The sequence below is a fragment of the Drosophila yakuba genome, chromosome 2R, assembly GCF_016746365.2.
Source record: "Drosophila yakuba strain Tai18E2 chromosome 2R, Prin_Dyak_Tai18E2_2.1, whole genome shotgun sequence".
Taxonomy (NCBI): Eukaryota; Metazoa; Arthropoda; class Insecta; order Diptera; family Drosophilidae; genus Drosophila; species Drosophila yakuba.
Window position 1 is genome coordinate 3567069 of NC_052528.2, and position 26738 is coordinate 3593806.

Genomic DNA, 26738 nt, shown 5'->3' on the forward strand with positions numbered 1-26738 from the left:
CACAAATATTGGAAAAAGTCATCAAAAATTGGACGTCCAGATTGGACCACATCTGAAGCAGCCGCCACGGTTATGTGCCAGAAATAATATAAAATGTAATACCACTCGATTATCTTTCAGATAAATAAAATTCATTTCAATGGAATAATCTATCGTTGTTTTATTGCAATTTAAAGTTGTATACCTCAAGAAAAAAAACAAAAAAAAAGAAAGAATATTGCGAAATACCTGAATTTGTTATTGCACAGGCATCCAGAAAAATATAAGTCTTTGGCTTAAATAATTTTATTTATTTCGCTATAATTTGCTATTCGTTTCGGTAAGTTTTAATTCGGTAATATTAGAGTTTATTATTCATTAATAAAACAAAACCATATTTAATTTTAAAGTTTGATGAAAAAAGCAACACAATGCAACGCCACAATATACTAAACCATTAAAATAGTATGTTTTTGAAACGGGTAAAAAAATAGTGTTTTTTAACCAGTGGAATTTCGAGCTAAGCCAATCATTTCATGGTGGTATTTTATCTTGATTGTCTTGCCTCAAGCTATCAAAGAATATCTTAGATAATGGAGTTCAAAAACCTGATGGAGAAATGCAGTCATAAGAGATTAGATCAAGATCCTTGTAACTTTGGTTTGTAACTTTTACTAAGTAAGTTCGTTTGTGGTTGCTTTGCTAATTCGTTGAAATGTTTTAACAAGCATGCAATGCTAATAAGTTCGTTTTAATTTAAATATTTCTATATTTAAGAAGGTATAATGTTAGTTGATGTTGCCCAAGAACGTACTCTAAGGATAATATTTTTTTTGTTTGATTTCCATTTCATCTTTATATTTAATTAATGTAACTAATTAATTATATTATATTTTGTTCTCAATTTGGACTGACACGTGTGTTTTCGTCGTATGTGGTGGGATTGGACACTCAACTAATATATTCTATAAATATAATGATACTTATATAGGAATTAACTATAATGAGGTTATTTATATTTTACACATTGAGATGCAAATTTACACATCACTTAGCTGCAAAGCGAAGTGGAGCTCTTAAATATAACAGATATTTAAAAATTACACTTTTTTTTAACAAAATAATGGTTTAGAAAAACTTAAAATACTTAGACGTACTGAAATACACTTAGCAGATAGAAATTTGTTGCTTGTCTTAGGTACACAGTTTGCCAACTTTTGGAAAGCAAATATATTATTTTAACAAATTTCGAATTTTGTTTATTATTTTTTTAATCATCTGGTATGGAATATCACACGAATACTGAGGCAGAAGCAAATTTATTGAAAAAATAATTTCTTTAAAATAGGTAACGTTTGTTGTTTAACACGACCATACATACATCACTCTGGTTACACGTTTATACAGAATCATGTTCATTAAAATTACAAGCTAATTATTCTAGCAAAGACTGAAATTCCCCCAGCCTCTCTTGGCCATCACTGTCCTTTCTGAAGCTCTGATCTTGGTTGATTCCCACCGATTGCTCTGGCACATTCATCTTCAGCAGGGGCATCTTAATGTCTGAGACCTCCAGTTCACTTGTGGATTCTGGAGCAAAAGAATCTTGCCCATTAAGCTGAACTGCGCCCGGGGGCACCGGTTCAGCACTCGTCTGGGACTTACCCTTTAAAACGAATAGAATATAATGAATTAGGATTTTATAAAATTGCGTCCATTAAAACAATACAGAATGCTATAGTCGAGTTCCCCGACTATTAGCTACCCCATATTCAGCTAATGGAAGTGCAAGCAAGAAACTTCCACATTATCTGGAATATCAGTAGGGGAAAAATAAAATTAAAAGTTTTCCAAATGATTGGGCGTGGCAGTTTTGGGAAGCTGGTGGACGTGAACAAATTTTTTGTTTCTAATCTATAGAAATTTACAAGACTAATACTGAAAGAATATAAAACCTTTTAAAAGAGTGGGCTTAGCAGTATTGGGTAGTTTGGGGCGTGGCAATGCTCTGGATGCTGCATGCTTAATGTCAACGTTCTTGCTTTTATAGTTCCTGAGATCGAGACGTTCATTTGGGCAGACGGACATGACCAGTTCGACATGGCTATTGATCCTATTGATAAATAATTTATGGTGTGTGTAAAAAGTATTGGGAAGTTTGAACTTTTGCGGGTTAGGTATAATCGAATTTCGTTTTTTGTGGCGTTATGTTGGTACTCATGTCTGTCACTTATGCCGACAAGCTCGGCCGTTTTGACTTTTATGTTATTGATTTATATTTTTGCAGTAATTTATTTAGTATTCCATGACAAGCCTCCATGACACACTAACATATCAATATCTAATACGATAACGAAATAGCAATTGCCCACCAGCAAAATGTTAAAAGGAGTTGTGAGTTAAAGACAGAAGCTGGGTTCGAAAATTAGTTTATGCGATGTTTTCACACGCATCTTTAAGAAATCTGGCTTTAAGAAAATACATAACCCTTACCTGCAGATAAAATGTCATCAACTGTCCCTTTCCTTTGACAGCTACCAGACCACGCTGAAGGAATTTGTAACCAAAGGGCTGTAAAATATTGCAGGTATCCTCTGTGACCTGAATGGCGCCCGCCTTTCCTGTGCTCTCCATTCGCGATGCCACATTCACTGTATTACCCCAGATGTCGTAATGAGGTTTACGTGCGCCAATAACGCCAGCCGTGATCGGTCCATGATTGATCCCCATCTTGAGAACGAAGTGATTGAACGACTGCTCGTTGATGCCATGCAAGGCGTGTTTCAGTTCCAATGCAAACTCTACCAAAATCGCTAGGTGAGACCACCTTTCTGTAATGGGGGCGTCATTTCTGAGAGTCCTCTGCTGATTTATCCCACTTGCAGCCATATATGTGGAACCAATAGTTTTTATTTTGATGATGTCTTGGAATTGGGGCAGCTCTAACAACTAGAAAAGAGTTTTTTTAAGTAGAATTTCTCTAAGTCTTTTGATTTCTTAATATTAATATCATTTGTTATAACTCAATATTTAACAAAAAAGGACGCAAGCTTGGGCATGCCTGAAAAACCTTTCAGCAATTATATTGGAAATAAGAGAGAATGCTAAAGTCGAGTTCCCCGACTCAGTACCCGTTACTCAGCTAATGGAAGTGCGAATGGGAAATTTTAAAAATTTCCAGGCATATTGATAAAACAGGGATTAACAACCTTAAATAAATAAATTGTTTAAATGTTTTAAAAGTTTGGAAGTGGTAGTTTTGGGCGGTTTCTGGGTGTTAGATTGGGCGTGGTAAGCAAATAGAAATTTAGAAGACTAATACAAAACTGAAAAAATATCAAAACATTTTTCAAAAGTGTGAGTGTAGCAGTTTTGGCCCGTTTGTGGGTGGCAGAGTGGAGATGGCAACATGGGTTCACCAACTTGCGCTGCGTCTACGTATCTACAATCTGCATACTTAATCTCAATTTTTAAGTTCATAAGATCTCGACGTTCATAAGGACGGACGGACATGACTAGATCGACTCCGCTATTGATCCTGATCAGAATATATATACTTTATATGGTCAGAAACGCTTCCTTCTGCCTTTTACATACTTTTACTCTTAGAGTAAAAGGGTACAAAAAAAATAACCCAATTTAGGTATAATAAAATACATCGAAACTATTAATCCTTTATAACATTTTCTATTATTTTTATACCCGTTACTCGTAGAGTAAAAGGGTATACAAGATTCGTTGAAAAGTATGTAAAAGGCAGAAGGAAGCGTTTCCGACCACATAAAGTATATATATTCTTGATCAGGATCAATAGCCGAGTCGATCTGGCTGTCCGTATGAACGTCGACATCTCAGGATTTCAGGAACTATAAAAGCTAGAAATTCAGCATGCAGACTCCAGAGGCATAGACGCAGCCAAATTTTGTCGATTCACGTTGCCATGCCCACTCTAACGCCCACAAACCGCCCACACTTTTGAAAAATGTTTTAATATTTTTTCATTTTTGTATTGGTATTCTAAATTTCTTTCGATTTGCCAAAAAACTTTTTTCCACGCCCACTCTAACGCCCACAAACCGCCCAAAGCTGCCATGCCCACACTTTTGAAAAATGTTTTGATATTTTTTCATTTTTGTATTAGTCATGTAAATTTCTATCGATTTGCAAAAAAATCTAGTATACCCTTTTACTCTACGGGGAACGGGTATAAAAACCACGAAACTAAGATTACCTTCCTATTATCTAAATAAATTTTCCGATTGTTCCTATGACATGTACATCTATATGATATAGTCGTTCGATGATTATCAAATTAAAAGCGAAATGGTCAAAACAACGAAGATGCGTTTAGAAATAATAAATTTCCTTTGTCTACCTCTTAAAATATAATAAAAATATAAATATAAAATATATTCAATAGGAACTGGTTGGCCATATAAAACATTTATTTCAAATTTTTTATATTATTATATCAAATTTATATTATATTATTGCTCCTATCCGCCGCGTTCCGAGTTACATATATACTTAATTGTGTTTTTTCAAGGTTTAGATGAAAATAGTGCAATGTTTTTTCGAAAATAATGGTTCTTTGCGGAATACGTATCGCGCACTACGTCCGCGATAGCGTCGACTAAATCTTCCACCAGAGCAGTTAATTCAATTAACCAGGATCATTATTGCACCACATTTCTGTTATTGATAACTCGCATCCCCAGAGACGCTGTACGGTGCGTATAAAAGAAACAATTGCTGCTGTAGAGAGTAGCATTGAGGGAGACCCGGATAAGTCCACCCGATATCGAGCACAAGAATTTGCTTCCCAGATCTTGTGATTTAACTCCGATAGACTACTTTCTGTGGAACTATGAAAAGATTGGTCTATGCGTAAAAGCCACAAAGGCTTAACTATTTGGAAGTCAACATTCACCGTGCTCCGGCCACAAATATTGGAAAAAGTCATCGAAAATTGGACGTCCAGATTGGACCACATCTGAAGCAGCTTCCACGGTTATAGGCCAGAAATTATATAAAATGTAATACCACACGATTATTTTTCAGATAAATAAAATTCGTGTCAATGGAATTATCTATCGTTGTTTTATTGCAATATAAAGTTGAATACCTCTAGAAAAAAACACCCCTTAGATAGAATAAAACAAGAGAGAACGCTATAGTCGAGTTCCCCGACTATCTGATACCCGTTACTCAGTTAGTGGAAGGGAGAAGGAGAGTCTTAAACACAGTTTTTCGCGGTTTGTGGGCGTTAGAGTGGGCGTGGCAAAAAGTTTTTTGGCAAATCGATAGAAATTTACAAGACCAATATAAAAATGAAAAAATATCAAAACATTTTTCAAAAGTGTGGGCGTGGCAGTTTTGGGCGGTTTATGGGCGTTAGAGTGGGCGTGGCAACATGAATCGACAAACTTGCGCTGCGTCTATGTCTCTGGAGTCTGTATGCTTAATCTCAACTTTGTAGCTTTTGTAGTTCCTGAGATCACAGCGTTCATACGGACGGACAGACAGACGGAAATACGAACATGATCCCGATCAAGAATATATATACTTTATATGGTCGGAAACCCTTCCTTCTGCCTGTTACATACTTTTCAACGAATCTAGTATACCCTTTTACTCTACGAGTAACGGGTATAAAAAAAATGGAAAAAAGAAAAAAACTACTTACAGCATCAAAATCTGAGATAACCTCATTGAGAAAACGTAAACACTCCAAACCCTGGTTGTTTACTGTTTCTTCGGAATAGAAATCTGAAAAATGAACGTCGATAGTTATTTTCCTCGTCATTAATTGCCGGTTGTGTACACAGCATCTGCTATAAGATTCAGACAATGCGTTTTTAAATAAGTGTGGTTCATATAATAAATGGAGTTATCGCAGTTATTTAATCAAACAAAAACAAGAAGCATCCCGTAGTCGATTTTCTTGACCATCAGATATCCGGTACTCAGCTAGTGAGATTAGTAGAATAAACATTTGAAAATATAACTAATCCGATTATGACTTTAAATTTAATGTATTAAAAAAATGAATGTTTGTCCTGTGACAAAACATATTTTTTTGTCCAAGGATCTTTAATTTATTACATTTTATAGTCACAAAGTTAATATAATACAATTTGGCTCAACTAAGTTGCGACCAACATGCCTCAGTTCAAATGCATTGCAAGGCATTGTGTGTACACTGGTACAAACTCACGAAGTTTAATTGTTTATATATGGTATATTGGTTTAATATTACCAGAAAAGTTTGGCATGCTGGCGAATAATACGCCCACCTCAGCATAGCTCTGGGAATAAAGATCATCATGAGAGCGTTTTGTGTTCTTCATGAAGTGCTCTGCCACATGGACGGGTAAGACATTGTAGACCAAAGCCTCGTTTCGCTGCCGCATGTCGTTTGCAGTCTCCTTTTGCTCGGCGACCTCGGTTTTCCATTTGAAAATTACCCTATCCTCATGGTCCATCTATAAGTTGCAATTATTTTTTATATCAGGCGCCTAACTTTATACTGCACTCACGTGTCTTGCCAAGGTGCTTAACGCCAGAGCAGCCACTAGCAGAAGTCCTGAAGCGGCATATCGCGTAGATATAATACTAATTATGTTTAGTATAAGAGAACAAAATTTATTAGAAAAACAACTTAATTTTTTTTTATCAGCTTTTTAACAAAGCATCTTTATCAAAACGTGACTTAACTTACGGTTGATTTTCGAAATCATCCTCTAGAGCATAAAGATCCTGCATGATGAATATATTGAAATAGCAATGCAAAGCTTAAAAAAAGAGTACTTTATTAAGACGTCAGTGCTGTGAATTAATTACAGTTACCTGCAATGGACAATAGCAGCAAAATCTTTGTAAGATGAGTAAGTTGGGCAATCACGGCGATCGCAATTAATATAAGTACTCCAAAGTTACTTAAGTAGGACGGATATAGAACTCGTTCCGGGGGCACAGCGTCGCGCATTTGTTCCACAAACGATGCAGGAAGTAAGTGCTCTGCTGTGATAATCCCCTCCATCTCCACGTTTATATCTCTATCTTGGCTGGCCGTTACATTAAACTCGCTTTCACTCACAATATGCTCGGTACGCACGAAAGTGACGAAAAAGAACTGTTAAGGAAATGGTAATCAATGTATGAACGACAGCACGCCCCAGCAATAACTCTTTGATGTTAAACATTTTCATGGACTTTCTTAATATTTTACCAAATATGTAAATCAAATAAAAATACGAAATATACGGGGAGTAATATTCTTGATCAGGATTACGAGCCAATCTGTTTTTCTGTCTGTCAGTTTATTTCAACATTATTTCAGAAACTAAAGTACCCACATTTTACCGACATTATTGTAGAAACTTTAGTACCCAAAAGCATTCAAGTGATCAAGTATACAGATTCTACTGTAGGTGCATCACAAGTTTTTTTTTAATACTTCGACACGTTATCGCCCACAAACTGAAAAAAACTGTCACCCCCAAACTTTTAAAAAATGCTATGTTGGAAATTTGAATTTATTTTACTTATACGTAAGTAACAACGTATACGTCAAAAACATAACGGGTGCTTTATAAAGGTATTGAAAGTAAATGTAATTTTCTTGAGATTGCAAGCCATGTAAATGGGATATTCTATATTGTTTTCGACTGGCTGCAATTTGATATAGTGGTCCAAGTAAAAAATTTCCATCTTACTCTACAATTAAAAGAAAGTGCTACACCACGAAACATTAAAGAAGTGGATAAAAAGAAGAAAAGTAGAACACTTTACTCCGGTGACAACGGTGATCAAGGATATATACATATACATGTACATTAGAACAGTCTTATTTATTGCGTAACACGTATTGTAAAATTATATTGACACTTTTAAAGGATTTGCATTCCAATATTTGAATGCAAAATCATTTTTGACAAAAACACAAACTAACCATGTCGATAACGTTACTGAAGCCAATTGTGAGTGCAATAATTATGGCGGCCAGCTCGCGAACAAAGGTTATGTCATTGAAGCGCTTGCTCACGTCTACAAAAAACTTGGGCAGCATGCCGCTAAAGCTCTCTGCAAGGCTGATCACTACCAGCATGGCGATCGGTACCAACGGCGCTGCTATGTTGATAAAGTGGAGAGTAGATCTCGGCAGAACCAAGTATGAGTATAACACATCAATGCACTGCACCAGAAGAGCGGCAAGAAGCGGAAGTGAACTATACGGTTCTCTATATACGGCATACAATTGCTCCAGTTGCGGGTTTTTAAAGCGCAAAAATATGTTAGTGTCCTTGGTTAGGTTTCTAGAAAAAAATTAATTTTTTAGTATTTTTAAAGGTGTACATAATAATAATACTTTGTTTCTTAAACATATTTCGACTGATAGATTACAGTCAAATTAATTTATTTAACTATATAGTATATTACAAAGCTTTATATTTACTTACTCATGTCCGTCGCGAGTTACCAGTTCATCTTTCAATCGTTGTTTGAAGTTCTCCAATTTTACCTGCTCCTCTTCATCTGCAGTCAGTGTAGTCACTATTTGGTGTCCATTGGATAAAGAATTCTGCGCCAGGAGCTCTTCGTGGTCCATTGTGGCAACGTTGTCATCTTCATCTGATATAATATCGTTTGTCGATTCATTAGTACTGGGGTGTGAGATTTGGTCCTGGGTTTCATTTATTTTTTTGGCACATGGAGATGCAAACTGAAAGAGACTCATTTAATTATTATAAATTTCAAAGTACTACAATTGATTTATAAATCGTTGTTACATAAAAAACATAAATGGAATTCTATAAATATTCTTAATCACAGATTCCCAATCCGGTCACAAAAATGTACCCTTTGTTTACCTTTTGTGAACGCCAATAGTAGGCAAACGGAATCTGCCTCAGCAACTTTCTCTGTTATTTTTATACCCGTTACTTGTAGAGTAAAAGGGTATACTAGATTCGTTGGAAAGTATATAACAGGCAGAAGGAAGCGTTTCCGACTATATAAAGTATATATATTCTTGATCAGGACCAATAGCCGAGTCGATATGACCATGTCCGTCTGTCCGCCTGTCTGTCCGTCCGTATGAACGCTGTGATCTCAGGAACTACAAAAGCTAGAAAGTTGAGATTAAGCATACAGACTCCAGAGACATAGACGCAGTGCAAGTTTGTCAATTTATGTTGCCACGCCCACTCTAACGCCTACAAACCGCCCAAAACTGCCACGCCCACACTTTTGAAAAATGTTTTAATATTTTTTCATTTTTGTATTAGTTTTGAGAGAACGCTATAGTCGAGTTCCCCGACTATCTAATACCCGTTACTCAGCTAGTGGAAGAGAGAAGGCAGTTTGTAGGCGTTATAGTGGGCGTGGCAGAAAGTTTTTTGGCAAATCGATAGAAATTTACAAGACCAATATAAAAATGACAAAATATCAAAACATTTTTCAAAAGTGTGGGCATAGCAGCTTTGGGCGGTTTGAGGGCGATAGAGTGGGCGTGGCAAAAAGTTTTTTTGGTAAATCGATAGAAAATTACAAGACTAATACAAAAATGAAAAAATGTCAAAACATTTTTCAAAAGTGTGGGCGTGGCAGTTTTGGGCGGTTTGTGGGCGTTAGAGTGGGCGTGGCAACATGAATCGACAAACTTGCGCTGCTTCTATGTCCCTGGAGTCTGTATGCTTAATCTCAACTTTCTAGCTTTTGTAGTTCCTGAGATCTCGACGTTCATACGGACAGACAGACGGACAGACGGACGGACAGACGGACATGGCCAGATCGACTCGGCTATTGGTCCTGATCAAGAATATATATACTTTATATGGTCGGAAACCCTTCATTCTGCCTGTTACATACTTTTCAACGAATGACAGTTTTAAGCGGTTTGTGAGCGTTGGAGTGGGCGTGAAAAAAGGTTTTTTGGCAAATCGAAAGAAATTTACAAGGCGAAAAAAATGTGAACAAATATCAAAACCTTTTTAAAGTGTGGGCATGGCCGTTTCAGGCGGACAGACAGACAGTCGAATAACAAGATGCGTAACAGGCATACACGTTGGTTTTGCACTATGCAGCCACTTTTTTGGTGACGGCCAAAATTGCTCACTTTCGGTTCGCGTAAAGTTGAGAGCTTGTGTGAGTAAAAACAATTGTTTTATTAATAAATGAGATAGTGTGTATGTGAGCGTGCTTCTGGTAGAAGACAATTGGCGTGGCAAACATTTTTTTGCAAGTCGATATAAATTTAAATTTTTAAAATTGTGAAATTTAAAAGATTAATACAAAAATGAAAAAATATAAAAACATTTTTAAAATTGTGGGCGTGGCAGTTTTGGACAGCTAGTGGGCGTTATAGTGGGCGTAGCAACATTTTTTTTTGGAAATTGATAGAAATTCAAAAAAATGAATAAAAGTATAATGAAAAAATATCAAAACATTTTTTAAAAGTGTGGGCGTGGCAGTTTTGGGATTTTATAGTTCCTGAGATCTTTACGTTCAAACTTTTTCTGGCGAAAAGCCGTTTTCTGAAAGTCGGATTTTTAGAATAATATTAAATGTACCCATTCATAATCGACCATTCTTTAGTGCTGCATACTAAAAATGTAAATAGATTGCGCCACAACAAAGAAATCAGCTGTTAAATACAGCTGTTGCGCGTACAGAAAACAAACGTAGCTATCTAATTCTTGTACATATAAATGTAATTAAAGCAAGAGAGAACGCTATAGTCGAGATTCCCGAATATCTGATACCCGTTACTCAGCTAGTGGAATTGAGAAGGAGAAATTTCAGCACATTTTTTGGAAAATCGAGAGAAATTTACAATTTGGACGGACAAGGCCAGATCGACTCGGATATTGATCCTGATCAAGAATATATATACTTTATTTGGTCGGAAACGCTTCTGTTACATACTTTTCAACGAATATAGTATACCCTTTTACTAACGAGTAACGGGTATAATTACGCATTTTACGATTTTGGGAGAAATTATAGATTTGAAGACTGAATTTTCAAATTCAGAGTAAACGCATGCAAGAGGGAGTAATGCAAGGCGGTTGCTGATTTTTTTTTTTATTTTTAATATTATTATTGTTTTTAACTTCTGTAAAATAATTAAGTATACAAACACTATCACGAAATCAGTTGTTCTTTGCTTAGATTAGAAAAAATCGTACGAAATTAGAGAAAGCCTTTACGAAAATAAGTTATATAAATATAAGGGGCGGTGCCACGCCCACAGTTTTTAAGATACGCATAGATATGGTCCAGAATGTATGCAAAAAAAATAAACTAGATCGTTTTTTGGTGCCACGCCCACCATTTTTGGCACCATTAAAGATATGGACTAGTGTATATGTATATAATGATGATATGATCAAATAATTATGATAGATAATGAATAATCAATAATGAATAATGATCAATACCCACTCAATATATCACTTTTAATATTTAATATTGAAAATTTTACTGAATATATCGAAGAGGTTGAAATGGGTTCACAAATAAAACGACCAGAAATATTTAATTTAACGTTAACTATACAAATTTAACTTCTCCCGGGTATAAAACCGCTACCAACGAAATTTCCTAATGTCTCACATACCCACAAACACAATTAAAGAGACAACTTTTCTTATTACCTCTACCCCGACAATAACGGACAAATTATTAATGAATATATAGACGGCACAATAATTATACACAATAATTATTATTTAAATACACAAACAAAGAATATTATCAAAGGCCAAGTTAGTGTAATCAACCACGAAGCACCCACTTCAACTTTCCAAAAATATCATAATACATTTTTCATGGAGTACATTAAGCCTAATATAATTATAACGGGAAAACCTCAATCAAAATTGTAACAATTAAGAGATTTTTATTGAAAATAACAAAATTATAAAAAAAAAAAAATTAATTGCACAGCAGTTGAAAGAGTTTTCAATATCAAATAATATTTAACAATACAGAAACGTAATATTTAACAAGAACAAAAGTTTATTGGTTCAACTTTAACACAAATATAAAAGAAATAATTATGCAAATTAATTAAAATTTTGTAATCTTTAGGAATATATTTTTCACATTAAAAATAAAGAATGTAAGAAAGTCATCAGAAAAAAGAAAAACAATTAAATAGAAGACATTAAAAATCAAGTAGCACCCAGAAATAATCGCTTGATGACAACCTAAAATGTAAAATTAAGGGATGTGACATCTTTTGAAAAGCTTTACTCCCCAAAATCATCAGAGTAAAAATTCTCCCAAGACACAAGCCATTACACGATAGGAAGTTTTAGTTATCGATAAGCAAACATGTAAAGCTCCGTAGATTTGTAGGGCTTGTCAAAACATAAGAATAATTTATTATAATTAGTTAATAAGTGACTCTGGTATAATGAACTAAAAAAAAAATTTTTTTTTATTTAAATGAACACCTAAATACTTTATTGTACATACTTTAGTCAAAGGGTATACTAGAGAGATAAATAGCCGAGCCGATCTGACTATGTCCGTCTGTCCGTCCATATAATCAAGATCTATAACTATATTTATAGCTATAAACTATAAAAGCCTAAAAGTTAAGATTGGGCATGCAGATTTCAGAGACAGACGAAGCTCAAGTTAGTTAACTGATGTTGCCACTCCCACACATTTGAAATCAGCAATGACCACCCCCACACTTTTGGTAAATTGTATATCTAGTGAAATTTTTAAATTTGAGTGTAAAATTAATTTTTGCTTATAAAATTGTGATCGACGGGGAACATTTTTAAAGCTTTAGAATATCAATACGACAGACTAAGTGGTAATTTTTTAACAGCATAAATCTCTATGAGTTTTTAATTCTGTCAAAAATTTTATGATTTTTCAAACTCACCGCCTTAACTACTTTGGTAATAAAATACGTCTTTAATCCAGCAATACGCAACAGCTCCTCCCGTTTCTCCCCAAAGGCGGGTTCTACTTCGAACTCGCCGTTTAGAAATGCAAGCGTTTTGTCCGAAATGTGAACGCGACTAAGAAGTAAAAGAAAAAAGAAGTAAAAATAAATAGGCGATTGAAAGCCGGATCAATGGCTGTTATCAATTATGCAGCAGAGGAAGTAACATGCCTGCAAGTATGTAGGACTTACCCTGCCTTTCCGCTCGATTCCATTTTATTAGCCAGCTCTACGTCCTTTGAGTAAACGTCAAACTGCCACTGCCGCTGGCCGAGAATACCGGCAAGAACGGCTCCAGTGTGAATGCCCACTCGCATATCAACAGGTGAGTTGGCCTTCTGCTGCACATACCTGCAAGCACAGGGAGTGATAAGTGGTCGCAGAAAGTGTGTCTAGGAAGAGGAACTAGCAAACGGAACGTACGTGGTTCAGTGCCATTATTAATAATTGAACAAACGTTGATTTGACGGCACCTTTCGCTTTTCAAGCTGTTCCCCAGAGAAATATCTACAACCGCTACTTACTTAATGGCCTTCACCATGGAGAGTCCCATGTGCACGCACATGACGGCGTGATCTGGACGCTCATCAGGGGCACCGCTAATGCAATAATAGCAATCACCAAGAATCTTAATGCGCAATTGTTGATATTTCTAGAGTAGGGTAATTGTGATTTAGTTGATATTTACAACCAACACTTTCAATAAAGTCAATATTGCAAAAATGGGCAAATTTTAATACAAATGTTTGGTACATCAATGTAAATAAAACTTCTTAAAAACAAACTTATACAGTTTGAGCAATCCAGATAACAAGTATAATATAGAACAAGAGCGAATGATATCGTCGAATACCTCGAATTTCATATTTCCGCTACCCTAACTTCCTGTAAAGAGATGGAAGTATTTTTAATTTAAACTTCCCGCGTAAACCGATTCATCTTTCCGCAAGCAAAATTAAATAGCACTTCTTTGCTTAACAAAATTGGACATCGCACAAATCGCCGAAAGCTCTTTTTGTACTTGAGAAAGACAAGCGAAACCTAAAAAAATACCAACCTAAGAAAAAAAGTTTTCCTGAATCGGTTAACGCGGAAAATTAAAATTTACCTTATTTTTTAATCATAGTAGTAGTAGTAGAGACAACTACCTGAGAAGATATGTTGTGATCTTTTTTTTTCCGTTTCCTAATTTACTTGCCCAGTTCTGCCAAGAGAATTTTAAAGAATCTGATAGTTCTCTCTTGTTAATTAATGTACAGACCATTCGTTGTGAGCTGCGACATATGTAAATGTATCCCTTAAGTGTTTTGATAATACAATTTAAGAATAGAAAACTTTGCACTGAAATATGATATTCTGAAGCAAATCCCTGGCTTAGAAAGACCACGATCATTATGAAGCAATAAATAATAAAAAGGTATTTAAATTAATAGAATCATCAATAGAATACAATTTATACTATAATCGGTATAGGAAAATGAGTGTCTAATTGTAAACTAAAACAAAAAAATTCAATGAAAGAGAAATTTAGGATACAAAATTACCTCGGCAAGCCTATCGAAACGAGCAAAGAGCTCGTTAAGCATTTTTACCAAATCTTGGGCACTATACGTGGAGGAGATGGCGGTAAAACCAACAATATCCGCATATAGAATGCTTGTTTGTAAAAAAAAAATAGGAAAAGTATTTTGGAATTTATTCACAGATAAAGTGTAATATAAATATGCTGCTTAAAATAAAAAAGGAGCCTAAGTAATGTAAGTAAATATTGGAAGCAGAATATACTTTCGATAAAAGAGTATTAGGAAAATATTTTATTTTTTTTATTAGCGATTATTTTTATTATATATTAAGAAAACTCTGTATTAAATCAAAAAATTATTTTTAAATTTTACAGCATAAAGACTCAATCGAAATAAAGCGTACCTTACATTCTCGTGCCGACTCATGTAGATTTTTTTAAAAGCCTCGGAACTGGATGATCCCAAATCTTCTCGCATCTTGATAGCCACGTGCTTGGGCAGCACAGATAAGAGCAGGCGCTCCTAATAATTAAAAACATTATATCTCGTAACCAGAGTCAGTAAAACAGAATGCTAACCTGCTCGGCCGACTGTTCCTCTATGACCATTTTTACTTCAAGGCTCTTTTTGGCTTCGAGGAAGGCTCGTTTCTGTTTCGCCTCACCCATAAAGTAGTACAAAAGGCCTATCAGCGCTGCCGTGGCTATTAAAATCGCATTAGCCGCTAACTGGTTTGAGAGCAGCGAGTCCCAGTGAGAATAACCAAGAGGCAGACTAAGACAAATAAAATATGTGATACATCCAATCGACAGACCAAGGAAAATCAGCTGTAATGGCAGCGTCACATAAACCAAGAAGTTTAAAAGGATGGCCCAGCCAAGAAGGTCCCTTAAATATGAGCGTTGAAGAAATTGAAAGTATGAACACTTTATTGTCTTTCAAGAATTACAAAATATACTTTATGAAGGACACTACTCCAGTAAACATTTTAACAATCTAACTCACCTTGGAGAAAAACTAGGTTGCAGAATAACATAGACGGTAAAATGTACAATGCTTAATAGCCACAGTGCCCGTGGTACAATAATCAGGAGTATGTGGTGGAAGCGCCTTAGTGCCGGTCGATCAGAACGTCGTCCAATGTGAAGGAGCGATATCAATGCCAAGTAAGCAACCAGCATACAACAGTTGACCACTAGAATACGGAAATAATATGAGAAAGTAATTATTTTGAAAACAATCTTTAATGCGTAGTCCATAGATATGAAGATGGCTAGATCGACTGTATTAATCCTTTTTAAAAATAAACTTGCATATATTCTTTCTTGGGTATCAGAATCTTCCATTACCTATGGTATAACATAATTTACCTTTCTTGGGTAACGGGTATAACTTTTTTTATTCAAAGAATAAATTAACCTTTGTTATCAGTATCTGTTTTAGACTTCTTACCAACAGAATATTTCTATATGTACATATATAAAAGTAAAAAGTAATAATCTAAAAACAATAAAGAACGCTATAGTCGAGTTTCCCTACTATCAGATACCCGTTACTCAGCTAGTGCAAGTGGAAAGGAGAAAATTCTACATTGACAATTTTTGGCTGTTTGTGAGTTTTTGAGTGGGCGTGGCAAAAAGATTTTTCGTAAATCGAGAAAAGCTACAAGACTAATAGAAAAATAAAAAAAAACATTTTTCAAAAGTATAACAGTATAACAGAAAAGGCATAACAGATTTTGTCGTTTTGTAGGCGTTAAATTGGACGTGGCTACAATTTTTTCGGGCAAATCTAAAGATATTTACAAAAAAAAAGATCAAAACATTTTTTAAAAGTTTGGGCGTGGCAGTTCTGAGCGGTTTGTGAGCGCTAGAGTGGGCAAAACATTTCTTTGCGCATCGATATAAATTTACAAGACTAATAAAAAGTGTAAAATATTTTTAAAAAAATTTCAGAAGTGTGAACGTGGCAAATTTTGGGCGGTTTGTGGGCATGATAAAAAGATTTTTGGCAAATCGATAGAAATTTACAAGACTTACAAAAGTTAAAAAGAAGGTTTGTGGCAAACCGTTTTGATAGAATTTTACAAGACTAAAAACATTTTTTTAAATATCAAAAGTTTTTAAAATTGTGGGCGTGGCAGTTTTGCGCTGTTTGTGGACGTTAGAGTGGGCGTGACAAAATCACTAAACAAACTTGCGGTATATATACTTCATATGGTCGGAATCTAGTAAACCCTTTTACTTTACTAGTAAGGGGTATAACAACAAAGTGTATATGTATATGTATGTAGCGTAGAATAGCGACTTTCAAGGGACCGAGGATTGTACGTCGTTATACCCGGAAGACGCACTAATAGAAAGGTGGAAACGAAATTTTTTTTTTGTATATTCTATGGTTGCTATGTTTTTAATATGTTTTAACATAAAACAAATTAATTTTTTAATTAAACAAAAAATTTAATAAATTTAATTAAATAACATGGTTTTTCATAAGGAAAAAGCAGAAAAAACTAGAAATATAACGGGACATCTCATGGAATATAGGCATAAGGTCTGCACACGCACGCTGTAAACATTTTTGTGACATCGGTCACAGGATTTTACATACATTTCTAACAGAGTCGTTTGATGCTTATATTTGTTGGCATTATTTTGCTGCATTTTTTGTTTGGCACGTTGCAAAATCCGGTTGAATTAAGAAAAATCTCGTCGGTATAAACGGTTTGTCGCTAAAAGCAGAGACGTACCGGAGGTCCATCCATATAACTTTGTATGGGCACCAACTAAGCCATCGAGTTTCCGTTGCAACAACCGGACTGACGCTATAAGCGGAGTCGTTATAACCGGATTCTACTGTATATACATATGTACATACATGTATAAACATAATTGAAATAATTAAATTGATTCCAACTGCGATCGTCTTGTTTTAAGACTTTAAGAATTACCTTTTTAGCCGATTTGATTAATACACGTTTGTGATCATTTTAAAAGTTTGTCTTACTTATATTAAAAGATATGAGCTATACGAATGTAAAACAATTAATCTCTATTCCAAGCTCACCTCTCGTAGGTGCCGCCTGATCCCAGGGTATCCCGATGGTCCATATGTTAAACAACACGGCGGCAAAGACAAACCACTTCAATCCACTGCGGCGTTGTTTGAGGGAGTAGTTGTGGTAGAGTTCGTTGAGCACGTGCTGCGGCAAAATGACGACTCCGCCACCGGTGATTCCCACTCCTCCGGCCACCTCACTGTCGTTTTGCCGCCGACGGGATGTTGCCTGACGCAAGGAGTGCGATTTGCTTGTCGAGGCGGTCGTCATCTGACCGTTCTCCAAATTTGCTTCCATCTCTTCTGTCTAGTTCCTTGGAGGCTATTCGTTGTTCGGCGACCGTCTTTGGTATTTGTATTTTATTAATAAAGCGAAACCATGTCCTTGGCTTATTTGCTTATGATGTGACAAGGACCTAAAAAATGTAAGATAAATAGAAGCACTGCCAGTCTAATACTGCCCAAATACAAGGACAAAGTATAAGCAAATAATCTTGACACTTAGCGGTGCATAGTCGCGCCTTGCCGCCCACTCAAATTAATGTGTACAAGCAAAATGCACAGCGGAAATGTCCTTGAGCGGGAGCGGTGAATATATTACATATGTACATACGTGGTTGTACAAATGAAACAGCACGTAAGTGTATATTTATCGGCCAATATGCGTACCGCACAGTGATTGGTATTCAAGAATACATTTTTTGCGCTTGGATAAAATGTAACCGTTTATTCACAACATAAAAAACATAAACATAACAAATAAAAAGTGTTGCCAATAATCGTTTTGCACCTTAGTAATGTAACAATTATATTTTTTTACGTGGTTTCGATTACAGAAAATTGGGGTTCATATTTGAATAGCAAATTTAAATTGTTTTAGCATAAGACCATTTATCCATTGATCTTTTTATAAAAATGTTTAGTTTGCAGCATTCGAAAACCAAGTAGACATTATGGTAACAGATATAAGAGAATTTTTTCTGCTCTCTCGCTGCTCACTTCCCCTCTGCCACTTTCTCTTCGTATGACTACCTTTTCATTTTCCCATTGCCGAATGTTCCACTGACAAACTAAGTAACACACCTCTCTTCCTTTTTCATGAGGAAAATCCGTTTTATGTCTAGGTATGCGCATACATGTGTGGGTTAGGCTCAGTTGCTCAAGGCTTCTTTAATACTATTTGAGTTTGTTTGTATAGAAGCGCGTGAATATGTGTACCCTTTCCTAATGTAACGAGCACTCGTTTGGTTTTAATTTTCAATTTTATAAACTAACATATAAGTCCCGTCTTTTAGTCCTAGATATTCTGCCGTTTTTCCGCCTTTACTGCTTCTTTAACATACGTTTTCTTCGATGATTATTTCCTTTTTCGTTGTGTTCAGTTTTCCTGCTGTGAAATTTACACCATAGACACCGAGTAATTTCCTCCGACTGGACTAAGCCGCCCGACAAACTTGACTGAATGTCGATTTTAGCCTCAGAAGCAAGGACCTTCGTTATTTCGTGTTTAACCGCTCAGAGGTCGAGTAAGAACAAGCTTTTTCGCCTAAAAGCTCATCTCTGCGCATGCGAACGGAGCAATCCAGTGATAACGGTACAGCTGGGCTAGCTTGATAAGAGACCCTTTGCACAATAGCGTAGTCAGAATATTACTGGGAAGATCATAAAGTTAATAATAAAGGTCTTCCGCCAATAAGCAACCAACAGTTGAAAAAAAAAAACAGGAATGCAGCTGGCACTAAAAAGGTTGCAGCTGGTGGTTGAGAGTGTGCCGGGGTAAACAGCTATTGCACTGAACATAGCATACAAACATGAGTAAGAGATATTTACATACGTTATACTCCTTATACATTAGTGAATGTACAATTTGATTGATGACCGAAGAATTTTATAGAGAATTCATATATTGCTATATATTGCTTCATGCTATATATTTATATATTTTCTCTAAGTACTACAATTTAAGAATTCTGGTAAAATTAGGTATTTTTAAATTTTTCTTTCAAATAAAACTCTTCATATAGAAAATGCGTAAATTATTTTAATTTTTTACATTTCAATATTTTTTTGCACATAAAGGCACTGGTAGAGTAGGCGCGATGCTGTGGTACATTCTAATAATAGTTAACTTCTTAAACCGTTAGTAGAAGGAAGGTAAATTTAACAATTTCGTAGTATGTATAAATATTACAATATAAGTAATTATAATTTTATGATAAGTCCGGCAGAGACGATGCTCACGGTATATGTACACATACATATGCATGCACACACTGCACTCGAAATCGTTTGCTTTTAACTGTTACATATTTTAACGAATCTAGTATGCCGTTTTATTCTACGAGTAAAAAATATATTATAGGCGATACACTTTGGGAAATTTAACTCCTTTTTCTGGCCAAAGCCCATTTTCTGAAAGTCGGAATATTAAAATAATTTAAAGTGTAAGTGTAATTTAAAGTATTATTGACCAATCTTTAGTGCTGCATAATAAAAATTTTAATAGATAGCGCCACAACAAAGAAATCAGCTGTAAGAAACAGCTGTTGTGTGTACAAAAACCAACTATTTGCTACGTTAAGTTTTTCTGCCGTTAAATAAGTTCTAATATCTGTGGAACCAAAGCGTTAACTTTGAATAAAGATTTAAAGTGAGTCCAGCAGACTCCATCAATGAAATGTACCTCATGTTGTAGCTTATTCAATTCTTGTTCTGATTATTGAAATTTAAAATTACACTGTTTACACTGTTTTTAGGACTTAACCCTACTTTTCCAAATTCAGTAATCTCATGCTAAACGGGAGTTAAACAAGGCGGTTGCTGAATTGTTCATTATTTTTATTATTATTATTGTTGTTAACTTCTGTAAAAAAAATGTAATATACAAACACTACCACGAAATCAGTTGTTATACCCGTTACTCGTAGAGTATACATATATACTAGATTCGTTGCAAAGTATGTAACAGGCAGAAGGAAGCGTTTCCGACCATATAAAGTATATATATTCTTGATCATGATCAATAGCCGAGATAGATATGGTCTAGTGAAAATTAATGAAAAAAATGAACTAAATGGGTTTCTTCGTTCTGGAGTTATAAACTACAAAAAATAGATGAGGCGGCGCTACGCCCACAATTTTTGGTACCATTAAAGACCCAATACAAAAAACACAAACTTAATATCTCTTCTCCTTCTGGAGGTATTAATGTAGGCCAGAAAAAGTGGTAAAATTTTCCATAGTGCGATATAGCATCCGTGGGCCTGCGGGCGTTATGACACTAGTTGTTATGTCACGCACCCCTTACAAGCACATGAGTGATGCTCAAAAATAAATTCGTTGGATCCAACAGTTTAAGATGTTACAGATGTGTATGTGTACATACATACATACATAAATTATTCTTTAATTTTTCAAATTGTACAAAGGCATGAAGAAAAATTGTTTGGTTAAATTATGTCTACCACTTCTGTATGGCATTTTGTACGTGTCCCAAACGTACTCCTTGTTCTTACAATTATCTCACTCCTAGTTAATTGTTTTTCAGTCCTAGTTATTTTTTCCCAGAAAATATGTTTGCCGACCGGCAAAACAAGTAAGAAAAGATATTTATACAGGAATTAATTCAAAATCACTCCTGAAATGATAATATTAAAATAACATTTTTTATTTGTATTCAAGGTATGTACCTATCGGCAATCGAAATCTACATATGTCCTAGTATATTGTCCAGTGGTGTAACTCTATCAGACCATCTGCTCTTTTCTTGCCAATAGTCTAAAATAGTATAAATGTTTATAAAATTTCAGCAGAGCAAAAAATCTACCAGCTGCCTAGCAGTGCACTCTATTTCTCTTTCGTAGTATACCGATCCAGAATGTGTCTATATATGTATGTATGTATATGTAGCTACCTGGAAATGTTTTGCGAGGGGTGAGAAATTGTTATTTCCGCCCTTGATATGTGTGCATTTACAATGTATGTATGTATATATTCAAATAACTTTTTGAGTTCCATTCGACTGTGCGATTGCCAAGGAAATTTATTAGTATAATTAAGTAATAAAAATATAATATCTAAGCAGTAATTGCAACTAGAACAGTTCGAATGACATATCAAGAATAACGGTTCTGATAAATGACTTGAATTTGAAAGTGCATATTTACATAGTTGAATTTATATGTTTACTCTATAAAACAGGATGGAAAATTTTTTTTGAATATTTTAACTACTATACTTGTAAAGCCGCTAAATAAAAGCTAAAAGGTGGCAGCCCTTTTAAAGGGCTGGACCGTGACATTAAAAAATATTTTATTTTTATTTATTTGTAAATAGATAATACTCTATGAGCAAATTATTGCAAAATATATTTTTCTAATAACTATTTCGTATATATTTATTGAATAACGACATCTATGTCGTGGTAAACGTATAAAATAATACTGACGCAAACAAATTTTTCACCTCTAGTTGATATCGATCCGCTCGCAGTGCATGCGGTGTTGGCAAACGCTAAAGCACACATCGAAAGCTCAGAAAGCTTTTATAAAAAAAAGAGTCTGCGGCAACAATGAAATGTGAAGCAATACCAACAACAAAAGCAGCTGAATGTTTCATGCAAATCTATCGATGTCATACCTATCCACTCGAAATTTTAGAGAAACTACGTAGCCGGCGGCAGAACTATCGCGAGCAGAGTACCGACGTCTACCAACACTAGAGCGCGCCGCTTTAAAAGCCGGGCCGACGCTCTTTGCTCTCTCATTCGGCGTTTTTCTTTGTGACTGTGTGGACGTTCTTACTCGTACGGCAAAAACTCCAGCAACCCAGCGACTTTCTCAACAAAGCTACTAAAGAGGAAACTGCGTTTGCAATAATTTATAAAGTTCAGCAGTTCTTTCAAATTTTTTACTGATATTCGAGTCGAGCTTGGTGATACCAAATCCCTCAATTACAACTTGTTTCCTTGCTTCGCCTTCGAAAAGTAAAATCCAACAGTAATTCAAAATGGCTGATGTGGCTGATCAAAAAAAGTGAGTACTTAGCCTTTATTTCGGGTGCTTGTGGATTTTGTTTAAGGAATGGTCTTGTACCGAATTTCGTAAATATAAATGTTATTCGCCGCAACGATTTGGAAAAATTTTCGTTTGAATTCTGTGTCTATATACGCAAACCGCTTTTGGCACTAATGTAGTTGTCTCGTTCCCGCACAAGGCACAGCGGTGTGCGCGCAAAAACCGACGCCGTTTAATTTGGCGCGGCGTCATGATGCCTTCTCGCTCATTCTCCGGCCGGCAAACGGCAACGTCGAGTTATTTGTGTGTGCCTGTCGGAGTAATGCGTTGACTGTGTGTGCGGACGGCAAGTTAAATGCGCAAAAATGTATAAGTATGTGTATGCGAGTGTGTGTTCAAGTTGCCGCTCTTTTCATGCTGTTTTATTTCAGCTATCTTTGCTACCTCTGCTGTTGCTTTAGCATTGGATTCTTTCCTCACCAGACCTTCACACGCGCTTGATAGCTTAAAGCTCGATGCTTGGAATTAAAAGTACATTTTTGTACATTTATAGCTAGTTTGCCATCGGTAAAAATATTCTCTTGCTGTCTCCTTGAAAAATATTTCATTTAGTATATTTTTTCTTAATGATTTTTCTATGATGCTGCTTGGAAAAAAACGGGGAAAAACACCGGTAAATCTTTGCCACTTGTCTTTGGCTGTTCCGGCTTTCTTTGAAAGGAGATGGTTGCACTTAGACCAGGGCGTATTTGTATGCCGTCACTGTTTAATTAGTTTTGACCGTTATTTTTGTCATTTAGCTTTGTTACTTGGCCATGCTTCGGCCTATCAAACTCCATTTACCTCAGATTGCTAGTATCAGATGCGTGCGAGAGAAACGACTATATGGACATTAGTCGCATAAAAACTGGTTTTTTTCTCTCTTTGTTCGTTTTAGTTTAAACGGGTCTCGCTTTTCATTTTGCACGTCTGAAAGCATCTTTTTAATGCTACCCTGTTCTCATCTTTTTGTAGAGAGCACTAAAATAACACATGAACACTGATGCCATTTATATGAAAAAGAGCGTGCCGCCAGGCTTATCGCACTTTTCGGTGTTCATTAAGGGGCGCAGCTTGCCCGAGTTGTTGCTGCTATTTTGCATAGAGACGGCAGATGTAACAATGGATCTTTATTTTTATCCTGTGACTCTTATAAAGCGAGTGAGGGATGAAAACAGAAACATTACCGACGCTACAGTGGAAATGTTAAAGCATTTTTTAGTCTGCTGAACTAATATTCTTTTATACAAAAACACAGACAGTATAGAAAATAATGTTGGCAAATCTAGTAGAATTCTAAATATGTCACCCAAGTATGCATCTGCATAAGTGCATACATTTATTCCTTAGTTTATTTTTTAAATAATTTTTTGTTTTATTAACTACTCAGCGAACAAAGCACATTTTCGCCCTCCTTCGTAAAAAATTTAGCTGCATATTGACTTGTATCTTAATTATAACCAACAGTGAGACCCCTGTCGTCGAGAAGGTCGCAGCTGAGGAAGTCGATGCTGTGAAGAAAGATGCAGTGGTCGCCGAGGAGGTAGCAGCTGAGAAGGCAACCACCACAGAAAACGGTGCCGCCGAAGAGGAGAGCGTAACCAAGGAAAACGGAGCCGGGGCCGCTGACAGTACCGCGACCGAGGCCGCCGATGTAGTCGATGGTGAAAAGGCGACCGAGCCCACTGCTTCTATCGCTGACGATAAGGATGAGAAGAAAGAGGATAAAAAGGAGGATTCCGCAGCCGATGGGGAGGAGACCAAGAAAGAGAGCAGCGAAGCAGTTCTACCTGCTGTTGAGAATGGCTCCGTGGAGGCCACTAACGGTGACTCAACAGGTATGTAGATATCAATGCCTGACGAATTTCCACGCTTACGGTACGTTCTCATTATTCCTTTTTACTCTGGCCCTACAGACGCTCCCGCCATTGAGGCTGTAAAGCGGAAGGTGGATGAGGCTGCAGCCAAGGCCGACGAGTCTGTCGCCACGCCGGAGAAAAAGGCGAAGCTTGACGAGTCCAGCACAAAAGATGAGGTGCAGAACGGGGCCGAGGCTAGCGAAGTGGCCGCCTAAGGGATTCGCCCGCGGAGCAGTACACTCAGTAATCTACTTATTAAATACTTACTAACACAACAAAAAAGCAAATCACACAAATTACGGTTCTACCGCCAGGACACCGCACCGTATCCATCCTCCGCTCTTGTGAGCGGGTGATACGTGGGTGGCTGCTTGGGTGGCGGGGGAAATTCTCCAATAACAATCCTGCAATTGGAGCGTAGTTTTATAGCGTACCGATTCTCTCTGTCTCTACTAACAAACAACCTACCAACCAACAATAACGGCAACAAACGAAAAAAACAAAAAAAAATCCATTACCATATAAAAACTTACTTAAAATCATAACTTTAAAGCAAAGTATATATATATAAAGCGAAGGATTAAGAGAACAAGTTAAGCAAAATTAAGATGCGAGACCCTCTATGTTTTAAGAATAAAAGTTGTAAACAAAAAGCGTCAAATTTAATTGTAAAAAAATACGAAGCGAATGAAACAAATTGCAAACAAAATTTTTAAGTAAGAAAACATCAAAACATTAAAGGCAAAATAACTTACGTAATCTTTTAGAATTTTTAATTTTACAACCGTATCCAATTTTGAGTATTAATATTTATATCGAACAAGTAAAACTACAAATTCAGTAAAATATACAAAATACTGCCAGCAAAACCCCAGAAATGTACGTCAACCGGCTAAAAAAAAGGAATACCACATAGAAACAATAAAAAAGCAAGAAAAACTATTTAATTCAAAATAACTTCTAAAATTATCATTTTTGAAATGTTTTCGAACTGTAACTTTTTTATTTGTATTCAAGGTACCTATTTATTTGCATTCCCAGTTACTTTTCATTTAATTGTCTTAGCCAACGAAATAGTCTGCGACAAAATTATTTTTACTTTAAAATGTTGCTATAACGGTATAGAAAAAAAGAATCCAGACAAAGATAGGTAATGGCCAGCCAATCCAACATTTAGCAAACACAGAATTCCAAATTATCAAAAAAATAAATTAAATGAGAAATTAAACTTACTGTAACTTTTATTAATTTCAGCATATTTGTATTCGCCCAAAATAACAGCTCTTGCTAGAAATTCTGTGGGGGTTAATTGAATTACTTGAAATTTTAGAGAAGAAATAGAAGAAGAAAGCTATAAAAGCTTTCCTAGAAATAGTACAGTTTTGTTAACAAATTATTTTTATATTTTTACACAGAACATTAAAGAGAGCTACTATTCGCATTTTGCTCCGGTCAGCAGTTTTTAAAATTTGTAAAATTCTTTTTATTTTCTTAAAATACAGCAAATGTGCAAGTCAACATATAACATCTTGCTAACATTTTCTGAGGAATCATTTCTGCAAAATGGTTTCAATTCGATTATCTGTTCATTATCATCAGTTCAAAATCCTTTTCGCTAGTATTCCCATTCTCACTAATATTATCTTTGTTTATTTTACCCTTTTAATCTACTAATAAATGCCAGATTAATTGAACGGTATTTAAGGAAGCTTTGCAATTTTTTTTTTGATCAGAATCCATAGCCGAACCAATCTAGGTATTTATGAACGTATTAACGATCTTGGACACTAAAAGAAAGAAATCCATACCGTAGAGATGTCGATATGAACCAAAAATTGTGGGCGTGGCACCACCCTTTCTATTTTTTGTAATTAATAACTCTAGAACGAAGAAAGATATTTATTTTTTTTTTTGCATCAATTTGTACAAGAACATATCTATACGTACCCGAAAAACTAGGGGCGTGGCACCGTCCCTTATATATATATTATTAATTTTCGTAAAGGCTTTCTCTAATTTTGTATGCCTTTTTTAGTCTCAGCAAAAACAATTGACTTCGTGATAGTGTTTATATACTAAATTATTTTACAGAACTTAACAACAATAGTACTAATTAAAATAACAAAACAGTTCAGCAACCGCCTTGTTTAACTCCCGTTTAGCATGATATTACTCTGAATTTGGAAAAGTAGGGTTAAGTCCTAAAATCTATAATTTCTCCCAAAATCGGTAAAAGTGGTTTTTTAAATTACAATAATCTGAACAAGAATTAAATAAGCTATAACATAAGGTATAT

At 35.5% G+C, this 26738-nt stretch overlaps 2 protein-coding genes across 3 annotated transcripts; one reads left to right on the forward strand and one right to left on the reverse strand.

Annotated features, from left to right (window-relative positions):
• Positions 1-269: 269 nt before the first annotated feature.
• LOC6529205 (adenylate cyclase type 3) lies at positions 270-19022 on the reverse strand. Of its 2 annotated transcripts, none has more exons than XM_015196741.3 (18): positions 18873-19022; positions 17539-17945; positions 15478-15667; positions 15051-15246; positions 14876-14994; positions 14494-14605; positions 13474-13601; positions 13142-13300; positions 12887-13025; positions 8442-8704; positions 7934-8297; positions 6829-7114; positions 6701-6773; positions 6519-6594; positions 6239-6464; positions 5666-5748; positions 2473-2928; positions 270-1645 (listed from the first exon to the last, which is right to left on the reverse strand). In XM_015196741.3, the coding sequence occupies exons 2-18, from the start codon at positions 17825-17827 to the stop codon at positions 1415-1417; spliced, it is 3390 nt and encodes a 1129-aa protein (XP_015052227.1). In that variant the 5' UTR covers positions 17828-17945; positions 18873-19022; the 3' UTR covers positions 270-1414. The 2 variants fall into 2 exon arrangements, with proteins under 2 accessions (XP_015052227.1, XP_002090212.1); XM_002090176.4 differs by having other exon boundaries at positions 15051-15360.
• A 3264-nt stretch (positions 19023-22286) lies between these two features.
• On the forward strand, positions 22287-25201 carry LOC6529206. The gene is made up of 3 exons (XM_002090177.3): positions 22287-22562; positions 24051-24421; positions 24500-25201. The coding sequence occupies exons 1-3, from the start codon at positions 22537-22539 to the stop codon at positions 24655-24657; spliced, it is 555 nt and encodes a 184-aa protein (XP_002090213.1). The 5' UTR covers positions 22287-22536; the 3' UTR covers positions 24658-25201.
• The last annotated feature ends 1537 nt before the right edge of the window (positions 25202-26738 follow it).

Bases quoted from the DNA above. Each gene is read 5' to 3' on its own strand.
- LOC6529206 (XM_002090177.3), top strand. From the start codon at position 22,537: ATGGCTGATGTGGCTGATCAAAAAAA. The intron at 22,563-24,050 runs GTGAGTACTTAG...TATAACCAACAG, and splicing joins GATGTGGCTGATCAAAAAAA to TGAGACCCCTGTCGTCGAGA. The intron at 24,422-24,499 runs GTATGTAGATAT...CTGGCCCTACAG, and splicing joins CACTAACGGTGACTCAACAG to ACGCTCCCGCCATTGAGGCT.
- LOC6529205 (XM_002090176.4), bottom strand. From the start codon at position 17,827: ATGGAAGCAAATTTGGAGAACGGTCAGATGACGACCGCCTCGACAAGC. The intron at 7,115-7,933 runs GTTAGTTTGTGT...TTTCCTTAACAG, and splicing joins TCAGTAACGTTATCGACATG to TTCTTTTTCGTCACTTTCGT. The intron at 6,774-6,828 runs GTAACTGTAATT...TCTTTTTTTAAG, and splicing joins GCTGCTATTGTCCATTGCAG to CTTTGCATTGCTATTTCAAT.